The sequence below is a fragment of the Zea mays genome, chromosome 6 (genome assembly GCF_902167145.1).
Source record: "Zea mays cultivar B73 chromosome 6, Zm-B73-REFERENCE-NAM-5.0, whole genome shotgun sequence".
Taxonomy (NCBI): Eukaryota; Viridiplantae; Streptophyta; class Magnoliopsida; order Poales; family Poaceae; genus Zea; species Zea mays.
Window position 1 is genome coordinate 140,717,345 of NC_050101.1, and position 12,357 is coordinate 140,729,701.

Genomic DNA, 12,357 nt, shown 5'->3' on the forward strand with positions numbered 1-12,357 from the left:
TTCTCGCTTCGTAAGGTGTTGGGTATGGGGACCTCACATTTTGGCAAAGGGGGGTAGCTGAGTTAGACATGGTTCCTCATTATGTTGTGTTGACGGGGGCATGGAGTGGGATTCCTGATCATTGCCATGTCGAGGAGTCAGAGCTTAGGACACTCTTCGAAGGTGAGGAACTCGAACTGATGTTGTATAACTACTGGGAGCAAGGTCTCATTCCGAAGGAGGAGCCTTGTAGCCCCTGATGACATGTAAGTTTTATTGAGAACCTTTGGCTTGCTTTTGTTGAAAACCTTTCTAAATATAGTCGTCAATCGACAACTTGAATGCGGAATGCTGCCCTCGCCCCACTTTGTCAAATGGCGACTATGTTCATGCTTGTCTGCTGAGTTTGGTTGTACTCTTATGTGTCCCTTAAACATCTTCACACAATTTGGTGGTGACCTGGCTGCACCCCTTGGACAACTTTTGCGCGGATTTTTGCGTCTCTTGGACGACTTCACACCCTGATGCGTCTTCGCCCACTTTTCGTGTTGATCTGGCTACACCCTTAGGAGACTTTTGCTCGGATTTTTGTGTCTTTTGGATGGCTTCATACACTTTTTGTGCTGATCCCGCTGCTCCCTTAGGCGACTTTTGCTCAGATATTTGCGTCTTTTGGATGAATTTGCACCCTTATGTGGCTTTGCACACTTTTTATGCTAACTCGACTGGACTCTTAGGCGACTTTTGCTTGGATTTTTGCGTCTTTTTGACAACTTCGCACCCTTAGGTGTCTTCGCACACTTTTTGTGTGGCTGTGGCTGAACCCTTAGGTTACTTTTGCTTGGATTTTTGCGGCTTTTGGATGACTTCGCACCCTTAGGTATCTTCGCACACTTTTCGTGCTGATCCGACTGCACCCTTAGGCGACTTTTGCTTGGATACGTTTGGTGTCGCACACGATAGTTAACTTCTATTTACTGTCGTCATGACTTTGCATGTTGTTGAATAATGAAGGCCATCCTTGGGGGGGGGGGGGGGTTTTGACGTTTTCACTGCACTTTTCATAGGGGGGGTTTGTATTTTTATAATTACACGGCGCCGTCTCATTAAGAACCTCGTCCTCTTGTGAGGAAAAGAGTGCAGGCCTAGTTGTGGAAAATGTGTGCAGAGTTGTTTTTACAAGGGCGCAAAGGCCCTGCTAGACTGTTGTACTACAAATAGTATTTTCTTAGGTTATCTATATTCCATGAGTGTTTGAGGGCGATTTTATGATGTTGAGGACCTGTAGTGAGTAAGGGGGAGTTTGGCTAAGATGGGTGTGTATATGGGTGATGGAAATTAACATCATGTTCTGTATACTCTACGTCGAACTGTCTGACGTAACGCGTGGACTATCGTGTACGCGAACTGTCCAGTCATGTAGCCGGACGTTTCGTATGTGTCAATTATGGTTTGCACGGAATATGGCGGCGCTGACGCGGATTTTAGTGGTTTGGTTCGAAAAACGGGGCTTGTTGTCGCTGGTCCGGATGGTCCGTGCTCATGCATGGACGGTCCAGCCGAGCGCAGATCGGTGGATTTACCACACCACCGATCTGTGTAGGAGGTTGTGGTTGTTTGGGAGATGTCTTCATTGGCTTCCCGTAAAGTGGTTGAGATTGGTCGTACCAATTTGCAGCCGACAAACCACGTGTATTTTCCTTAGTTTCAACCTAGTGTGACAAAAAATTTGCAACAACGGATTTATCAAATACATGTGCTAGCCTCTTGTAATCATCTTTCATACCCCTTATTATTTATTGCATATGGTCTCGTTGTTCATCTATGTAAGATCTAAGAGCTTGGATTTCGTTTGTTTCACTTACCATGGGGAAAACTGCAGTTGATCGGAGCGAAGCCAGATCAGTCGTCCGTTGTCGGACGGCCTAGTGATTCTTGTCCGCCTTGAAGTTGGCCAAAAATTTGGCTTAAGCCTCCTTGATCAGCTGCCCTTTGTATTCTTCAAATTCTTGCTGACCTTCAGCCGACAGAGTCTTCATAGTCGGCTCGATGATGTTGCTGAGAGAGACATCGGAGTGGTCCTTTGAACCGGCCATTGAGGGTTGATCTGATTGATCTTCACGCCTTATCCCTAGTGGAGTCGCCAAAACGTGTGGTGGTGCCCCCCCCCATCTGGGCGCCAATCACTACAAGGTGTACTGGCGGTTGTGTTCTCTGTGGTAGCACGGACGGTCCGCGACCTACGGCATGAGTGGAGTCTTATCTGCATCGAAGCTAGACGGTCCGCGCCTGGTGGCCGGACGGTCCACGTGTGCGCAAAGGTGGCAGCGTTCGCCAATAGCACCTAGATCTGACCCCTCGGGAGGGACCCCATGAGGGAGGAGAGATCCTAGGGTTTATCTTGGGATTGGTAGTCCACCCAAGACGCGACGTAGAGTCGAAGAGAGGTAAAGATCGAGGTGAAGAAGGTTATGTTACTGTCTACTCTTAGGGCAAAAAGTAAAGGAATAAAAGATATATTGATTTGAATTGATTTGATTGTTGATAGTTCAATAGGGCGTATCATGGACCCGCTCCTAGATGCTCTTTAACAACTCTCGCGAGTTTAGAGGGATAAACACGCGAGGATAAATGAGCTTAATTCGTCTGATCTGATCTAATCGTGAACCGTCTTTACCTAAGGGCGGACCTTCCACAGGCTAGACCGTCCGACCGTGACCAGTGCAATAAATAATACTCAACACGTGCGATCTTGGTGATGGATTTTTTTCCCCTGCTCTCAGATCCATGTTAGGAAATAGCTAGCTCGGAGCTGCTGGTTGAGGATGCTATATTATCCAAAAATGGATCGCCAACCACACAAATTACATCTAGATGGACATGACTTAGGCCCCGTTTCAATCTCACAGAATAAACTTTAGTTTCCTACTAAATTTTAGCTATATGAATTGAAGTGCTAAAGTTTAGCTTCAATTACCACCATTATCTCTCCTGTTTAGATTACAAATAGTTAAAAGTAGCTTAAAAAGCTGCTAAAGTTTATGTCGCGAGATTGGAACAGGACCTTATCATAGGTGACACAGTTCATCAGAGCCGATAGCATCGGCTGTCCAACTACCAATAGGTATCTATTTTTTTCATTTTAATCTTTAATTTCGCAATTATTTATTCAAACAAAAAAATTTCAAACAAAAAAAACCAACACACATTTCTATGGATGGCAACCTAATCTCGATATCTGAACGTTATTTGATCCATTGCAACATAGAGGTGAGATCATATCTCTTTCTGCGGGCATCCAAATTAATAGGCAAAAATTCATCCTCAACAAGTACAACGGGTACCTGAAACCTGTTATTAGAGATGACAATGGGTACCCGAAACCCGAAACCCGATGAGTTTTTACCCTATTAGGCCCTGTTCGTTTTTATCAAACCCATGGGGATTGAGAGGGATTGAATCCCCTACAAGTCAAAATCCCCCTCAATCCACTCCAATCCCCCTCAATCCCCATGGATTAGGGATGAAACGAACAAAGCCTTAGGGGACGGGTACGGGCTAATATCCAAACCCACGGGTTTCTTAATGGGTGATAAGCTAAACCCAGCGGGTACGCAGGTATGGGTATGGGATCCTAGTACCCATACCCGCAAACCCATGGGTTTCTAAAACCCGGCATAATATTATTAAACAAACCAAAAGTTCATTTTATGGCCTAGTAAACATGGTTGGCAGCCCAGCCCATTAGCTATCTATGAAATCTAGAGCCTCAGTGCAGGAACGATTGGCTAGCATCCGAATGAGCCCAGCCTAGTAAACATGGTTGGCAGCCCAGCCCATTAGCTTTCTTGTCGGGCACGGGTAGCCCGCGGGTACCCGGTACCCGGGTGGGCACGGGTACGGGCAAAAACTTGTACCCGGCTGCGGGCATGGGTTTCTTAGCGAGTATATTTTAATTTCGCGGGTACGGGTTTGGGAACATAGTACCCAGCGGGTACGCGCCCGTTGCCATCTCTGCCTGTTATATCCGTTGCGATATGTTATACTTGTGTATAAGGCAAAACAGGCCTAATCAACATGTATTGGCCCAGCCCAAGCACTACTGGAGTCGGGAGAACAGGCATCGGTCTGAAAACATTTATGCTGATTGCTCTAAAAGTTAGGAATGAATTCTAAACATCTTAATTACATGAAAAAAATAATATTTTAACACAGATATATATAAAATTTGCTGCTAATTTTTAGTCATGTTGTTAAGGATATTAGTGAAGACAAAAACAAAATTTGAGGTTTACTTTTTATAAACCTTAATTAGTTCAATGCTAAAAACATCTGAATCCAAATTTTGTATCATTTATTTAAAAATATGTAGAACAAATTTGAGGTTTACTTTTTATGAATCTTAATAAGTTCAATGCTAAAAACAAGACTATAATAAATTTGTAAAGCAAATTATATATTCTATTTGTTTGCAATCAAAAAACGAAGACAAAAAAAATTAACATCCGAATAAGAATCTGAATTCCCTACTAAAACTAGCTCTTAATAAAGTATCATTGCTCTAAAACTAAGTACTGAATAAAGTATTAGTGCTGGTTTTAAACTTCGCGACCTTATAGAGAAAATTAATATCGGATGGTTTTTCCAACCGATATAAATATTATATATAGTTTAATGTATCTCAAAGCCGACGACAAAAATAAAGAAGCCTTTAGTATCGGTTCTTAAAATAACTGGTATAACTGGTATTGAATTATTTTGATGCTTTTAGTGCAGTTTATTTAAGATCTGATACTAAACTTTCTCCGGTTTCTGTCTAGAACTCTTGCTTCTCATCCAAACATCTTTAATACCGGTTACGGCCATGACTAAATTCCCCCACTAGATATATGTCTATACGTTTTGTTAGAATTATAACTTTTTGAGATTCAACCTAATTACATGGACGTAGACACGTGAACTTCGAGAATTTTGTATTAAAGGTGGATATGTAGTTCTAGTCTTTGTGTTAGAATAAGGTAGGACGTGGACACATGGTCTTTAAATAAAAAATAATTTGTATTCACGTAGTAGTATTAGATAAATAATAATTTTACAATTTTTTTATTGTAGATAGAGATAAAGATGAAAAAGATATGCACCCACAATAAATCCGCGTTCATTATCTATCTCCAACGAGCGGTGGCGGGCCAGAGCCCTGTCAGTCTAGACACGTGCTCGGACTCCGTTGCGATGAGCATAGAGACACCAAGGCGTGTTGCGCTAGCACCTACAGAGGAAGACAGTTAAGGTGCTGTTTGTATCTACGTACTAAAATTTAGTCTTATTGCATGGAAGATTTAGATGATAGTTAGAAGTATTAAATGTAATCTAATTATAAAACAATTATATATATATATATATATATATATATATATATATATATATATATATATATATATATATATATATATATATATATATATGAAGACTAAGCATTAAGATGAATCTATTAAGTCTAGTTAGTCCATAATTCGTCTATACGATGATATAGTAAACATTTGCTAATTATGTATTAATTGAGATTAATAAATTTATCTCATTTTTTGTCCTGATATATGTAATTAGTTTAATAGTTAGACTATATTATATTTAATAGTCGAAATTGATATTTAAACATCACACAAGAACAAGACCGTGTCTAAATGAAAAACTAGCTAGGTGAGCCAAAAAGCCCACGCAAAATAGGCCCACCTATAGATAGGTTCTTGTCTGCTCGTGGGTGAGCCAGGCAGTAAATCATTCATATCACATGTACCCGGGCTCTCTAGGGCCGGTGCTAGTGCAGGCGTTAGACCAACTCCAGCAGCACTGGCTATCCCACTTCGTATCCCTATTATACACGCTCTGAGTCACTATTTCGCTCTCCAGCAGCCTCCGCATCCGTCTCCGCAAAACACACGCCGTGTACCTGCACTCCCCTTTTCCACGGTTTCTCTCTCCTCTCCGCACAAGACTGCATGCGCCCCCTCCTGCTCGCGGGCTCCAGTTGTCATAGACTGCATGCGGAGTGCAAATACGGAGTCTGCTGGAAACGGGGACGGATACGGAGAGGAGAGAGAAACTGTTGGCCGTGCTAAATACGGATACGGAGAGGGAGTCTGCTGGAGTTGGTCTTAGGGGGGGGAGCGTCAGCCCCATGGGATTGACGTGCGGACACGAGCGAAGGAGAGAAGAAGCTTTGGTTCCACGATACTAATGCACAAAAGAAAAGTGGGTGAGAAGAACCCAGATGCTTGCCTATAGTATCAACAGAAGAAAAAGACGGCACTACGCCTGCCAAAGTTGTAGTTCATATGTATAGGATTTATGGGCATGTTTGTAAATTTACACGAAGTTGTATCCTGCCACTATAATATAGCAAATATTGATATCTTCTCTTTGCTAGTTGTCTCTTAAAAAATGATGTCCGATGTCTATATGCTTAGTGAGGTTATGTTCAACGGAATTATCCGCCAAGCGAATTGCACTCTCATTATTATATAGCAGTGGAACTTTACTCAGATTGTAGCCAAAGTCCCGAAGGATTTGTCTCATCCAAAGTAGTTGCACGCAACAGTGGCCTACGGCAACATACTTGGCGTCGGCGGTGGATAGGGCAACAAAATTTTATTTCTTTGAGGTCCAAGACATTAGGGACCTTCCCAAAAACTAACAAGTCTCTAATGTACACTTCTTATCAACCTTGCACCCGACATAATCAAAGTCTGAATATCCAATCAAGTCAAAGGTAGACCTCTTACGAGACTGCACATCTACTCCCCTACCCAAGTCGACAAGCCAGTCTACGCCACAGCCTATACCAGATCCTTCGCCCACACGCCAACAAGACAAGGCGAAGGTGAGCATGGCCAAAAGAGCTCGCACCATGATCAAGGGAAGATATCTGCCCACCACAGGGGAAGACCTCGGTCCACCTAGCTCTATTCGCTGCTCCACAGTCCATATTATTGCATTTCTGGGCCCACTTGTCGAGGTCTAGCTCCCTTGTACGTGCTTCCCTTAGGCTATAAAAGGGAGGGCACTTGCGTTGCAAGGGGAGATCACTTGAACCCTCGTCAAGCTCTCTCGAGCTCTCCTGAGCTGGGGGCTCACTCGAACTCCCTCGAAGGCATATCCATTCAGACCTAGGCTCTCTCAAGCTCTCAACAATACGATCCACAGTGGAGTTGAGTGTTACGCTCCAATGGCCTGAACCATTTTAAATCCTTGTGTGCTTTTGTGTTCATCCATCTGACCAGGTAATCCCTAGACAGCCCCTGTTCTTGGGATTAGGCAAGTACATTTCGCCACCCGACCAGAGTATACTCTCCAACAATTCCCATTGACTTTGATGTAATTTTGAAGTTAAACCAAAGCCATCAGTTAGCTTATGAAATTATATGTCCATCCATAGGATGGTCATTGAAGATACGATTCGTATAAGTTTGGAGCATCTAATTTACTTCAGCCTAGTATTGGATCGTGAGAAGCGCTTGAACTTTGTATGTGACGATACGCAAAGAAAAATATTACACTTTATCTTAGTCAAAAGGTATAGAAATGTATGAGTTGAAAAGGAACTCAACCCCTTTTTTATAGCTCGTTCGATCGCTCGTTCTCCTTTAACTAGAGAGGTGGTACTATTTGGAGCGTTGTTGCGTGCGGCATCCTCTGGTGTTGGACTTGGGTGGTCACGACCTATTTGTGGGGTGACAACCCACTAAGAGCTCGTTCGGTTCCCTTTTAATCCATATGAATCGGAGGAGATTGAGAGGGTTTAAATTCATATAAAGTCAAAATCCTTCATATTTTTTTGAATCCCTTCCAATGCATGAAGCATAGGAATAACCGAACGAGGTCCAATGCCGTGCATGTTTTCAAAAGAGTCAACTTTTTAAAACTTTGATCAACAATTCAACAAAAAAACATATATTTTTAGTGTATACATGTTATATACTTGAATTTGTATTTAAATATACTTTAATATGATGCTTAGTCTATATTTATTGATGTCATATTTAAAAAAATTAATGATCAAAGTTGCAATGTGAATATTTTGTTAAAAATATATAGGCTTTATTTTATGGGATGAAGGGAGTAATAAGAAAGCGCAGGGGCGCCATGGTAGAAGCACTTCGGTTGCTCTTCACTTGCCTGAGAGTATAGTTGCCCAAACGGGCAGCTCAGTCCGACCCGGCACGAGCCTGTTAGACCCGACAGCTAATCGGGTCGTGCCCAACCAGCCCACGTGCTGCAGATACGGCCCAAGCACGCCAGACTGCTAGTCGTGCAGGGCCAACCCGTTAATCTGTCTAGGCTGTCTGATTAAATCAGAAAGATAGCAAAAATTCAGTGTGATAGAGGGATCGAACTCGTGCGCTCGTGGAACAAGGCTAGCAAAATCCAGTGTGAGGGGGTTCGAACTCTCGCCCTCATGGAACAAGGCTACAAGACACTACATTAGTCGTGCCGGGTCAACCCGTTAATCTGTCGAGGCTGTCTGATTAAATCAGAAAGATAGCAAAAATCCAGTGTGATAGAGGGATCAAACTCGTGCGCTCGTGGAACAAGGCTAGGAAAATCCAGTGTGAGGGGGTTCGAACTCTCACCCTCATGGAACAAGGCTAGAAGACACTACATGAACGAAGCTAACCGGTAGAACTCCAGTGCGATTATTGTAAATAGTAAATATAAAATCTTAATATATGTATAAGATTTATTATAAAATAAAAAATATAATCATGTCGGTCAGCCGGCTCTGCGAGCTGGCTCTCGTAGTGGACCCAGTTCGGCACTATTAAATGATTTGTGTTTAACCCTAAACCAGCCCGTCACACACGGCCCGTTTGATACCGGAGAGCCACGTTAGTACAGGTTACAGTACAGACTACAGGATAGCAACACATCACATGGCGAGCGAGAGAGAGAGAGGAGCCCGCGCCGCGCCCTGCAGGTCCGGCCCCGTACGCCGCTCGCTGTATAGGAGAGTGGCAGTTAGCTGCAACCAACCACTTCCGTGGCGCGCATTCATGGCACCATTAACACTTCTTCCGAGATCCATTTCTTCACAGCTCATGTCTCCAATCGCAGAGATCACCCTCGTCCGGTCCTCCTCGGAATCCAGCTCTAAAGAGAAGTTAAGAGGACAACCTCACATCATCACCATTTCCCCGAGTCCCAATCCCGCCTATCGTCAAATGCTTGGTTGCAGGCTTGCAGCTGGCCGCCCAGTTCGTCAGCGACAGACGAGCAGTGCGCCAAAATGTTGATCAAACAAGCATACACTATGGCGAAATTATACTACAGTAGCAGGAGTATTAACCAGCCGAGAACCAACCAATGTTCACCCATTACCATCGATGCGTACGTTACGCCGAGCCGAATGGAAGGTAATTGCCGCCCAAAAGGAAGAAGAGAAAGAAAAAAAAAAAGAAAACCAAACAAAGGTGCAGTGCCCCCGGCAGCTCACGGCACGGTGACGGTGACCACGCCTCCAGCGGCAGCGCCTGGCAACCCGAACGGCAGCCCCCCGATGCCCACTCCGACGCCCACGCCAATAGTGACGCCCGCGTCGCCACACCCGGCTGGCCGCGCCCCGGGGATGCGGAGGCAGCTGAGGCCGCCTTCCCCCGGGAACTCGTCGCACTCGGGCTGCGGCCGCTGCATGTCCCGCCCGGGCACGCAGTTGCCCACGAAGTCGAACACGCCGCGGCTCCCCAGCTGCCGGTCGCAGCGCTGGCTGATCCCGGAGAAGAAGTTGAAGGACACGGACAGGTTGGTGATCCGGCGCAGGTCGCACAGCAGGTCCGGGAGCTCGCCCGTGAGCTGGTTGTGCGCGAGGTTGAGCACCTCGATCCCCGACAGGCACGAGAGCGTCCCCGGGAGGTGTCCCGACAGCGCGTTGTAGCTGAGGTCCAGCACCTGCATGCTGGGGAGGAAGCCCAGCGCCTCGGGCACGCAGCCGGTCAGGTTGTTGTTCAGGAACAGCACCTCGCGGACCCGGCCACCGGCCCCGGCCCCGGCGCCGGCGCCGAACTCGTAGGCCGCCGGGACGGCGCCGGTGAAGTGGTTGTTGGCCAGCGTGATGACCGTGGCGGGCGACGCCCACAGCGTGTCCGGGATCTGGCCCTCGAACTGGTTGTCGTTGAGGAACACGGCGTCCAGCTCCTTGGCGAACACCTCGGGCGGGACCTCCCCGGAGAAGGCGTTGAAGCGGAGGTCCAGGTACACCAGCGACGGGATGAGCAGCGTGGACGCCGGGAACGGGCCCGAGAAGAGGTTGTTGCTCAGGTCCAGCTCCGTCAGGTACTGCAGGTCCCGGAGCGTGTCGGGGACGGCGCCCCCGAGCCGGTTGCTGTTGAGGTGGAGGAAGGTGAGGTGCGCCAGGAGGGACACCGCGTCGGGGAGCGTGCCCCTGAGGTTGGCGCGGTTGAGGTCGATGCCCGCGACTACCGTCGACGCGCCGGCGGCCGCGGCGCCGTCGGGCGGCGCGGAGCAGTACACGCCCTTGTAGGCGCACACATTGGCGCCCTGCCACGACGCGAGCGCTCCCTTGGGGTCGTCGGTGACGGCCACCTTCAGCGCCTGCAGCGCCGCGTACTCCTGGCTCCGCGGGCCCGAGGCGGCGGCGGCGGCGGCGGCGGCGGCGTCAGGGCTAGGCGGCGGCGAGCCGTTAATCCAGGCGGCAATGGCGGGGCCCAGGCCGAGCTGGGAGGTCGCGGCGGGGGATAGCAGCAGCAGGAACACGGCGGCGGCGACACGGGCAGAGAAAGGTGGCCACCGCCTGGTCATGGCTTCCTGTACCTGTGACCTTAGACGGCGGTTAAAGCTCCTCTCTTTTCGGCTGTGAGATCTGAGGAGAGTGATTGTTGTGAGAGAGAACGGGACGGTGGGGGGTGTGGCCGGAGCAGAAAGGTGATCAGCTCAGCTCGGCTGGTAACACATTGATTGATCTCCTGCCTTCTCTCTGACTGTGTGGTGTTTGCTCCTCCCTCCCTCACTCTCTCTCTCTCTTGCCACTGATGAAAACACAGCTGGAAGTGGGACGTGATGGGTGTAGGACTGCCTGACTGATGGCGTTCCTTCAGCATTGACAGCATTGCTGTGTGTCCTGTACTCCTGTACTCGTAGTACTAGGGCCGTGTTCTAGTCCCCGGTGTAAAACCTTGCAAGTGCATGAAAACGGGTTAGCGAATTTATATAGCCTCATATTTCAGAACAGAACATATGGTGAAGGTGCAAGAGTTGTTTTTTTTTTGCTTATTTTATTTACGTACGTACCTGACTGTTTTCGACAAGGTGTGAAGGTGCCAATTCCGCTGACATTCTCACATACGTCAAGACTTGATGAGGCTAACCTTGTATTGGACCGACAACCTTGATCGCAATAAAACACGTTCTTGATTCTCAATGCCATTCCGGCGTGACCGTCTAGGGCCTGCCTGATGATACAGGCTAACAGGCATTTTGTTCACTACTGTTCACAGAAACAATCACTCACAAACGAAACCTATCCTATGCTCATGACGCTTTCGGACACAAATATATAAATCTATTCTGGACTTTCCATTTCACGCACTCATGATCTAGGAACAGAGAAACCACCCCTCTCTCTCTACCTCTTCCCCCATGGGCGCCCAACCGCCTCCCCCTCCCCTCTCCCGTGCATCCATGATCAAGGAAGAGAGAAACCACCCCTCCCTCTTCCTCCTCTCCCACTATCTTCTTGCCCTCGCTTGGATCACTGGAGAGCTGCGGTTGCCGCCGTTCGTCGTGCTCGTAGTAAGCCTCCTCCCCGGGACGCCCCCCGGAGTGGCGCCCCTGCCCGCCTCGGCGCGCCCTCCCCTCGCGCGGCCTCGGGCCCCCGGCGGCGGCCCCCTAGCGAGACTCCCTAGCGCGGCCCCTCCGCCCCCCCCCCCCACGCGGTAGCACTCGGTGTGCGGCCCTTCGGGTGGCAGCCCCGTGCACACGGCCCCTGCCCCGTGCGCGTCGATGCTCCTGCGCGCAGCCTCGTCGCTGTTGTGGCGTAGCTCCAGCGCGCGTGTGCCTTCGGCACATTTCGCGCTCGTCGTTTGCCGTTTCGCGCACGTCATAACACTATAAATTTCTCTTGGGTCATGCGTCGTCTCGCGCGCTTTGCCGCGCGACGACATTTTGATCCACCTAGGGTCGCATATGATAATTAAAGTGCATGATTAATCGAGTACAGAACTAATCAGGACCTAATGTCAATTTTACTTACGTGTTGCATGAATATCAATTAATATAATTATGCTGAGATAAATATTTTAGTCCACAGCCGCTTAACGTAATCGCTATGTCTCTCGGCCGTAGTTTTGACCGTCGTAGTTTCTTTGC

The 12,357-nt window shown here is 47.7% G+C and overlaps 1 protein-coding gene across 1 annotated transcript; it reads right to left on the reverse strand.

Annotated features, from left to right (window-relative positions):
* Nucleotides 1–9,265: 9,265 nt before the first annotated feature.
* On the reverse strand, nucleotides 9,266–11,197 carry LOC103630105 (leucine-rich repeat extensin-like protein 4). Its single transcript, XM_008651196.4, has one exon. The coding sequence runs from the start codon at nucleotides 10,789–10,791 to the stop codon at nucleotides 9,466–9,468; it is 1,326 nt and encodes a 441-aa protein (XP_008649418.2). The 5' UTR covers nucleotides 10,792–11,197; the 3' UTR covers nucleotides 9,266–9,465.
* Between the last annotated feature and the right edge of the window lie 1,160 nt (nucleotides 11,198–12,357).

Bases quoted from the DNA above. Each gene is read 5' to 3' on its own strand.
- LOC103630105 (XM_008651196.4), bottom strand. From the start codon at position 10,791: ATGACCAGGCGGTGGCCACCTTTCTCTGCCCGTGTCGCCGCCGCCGTG.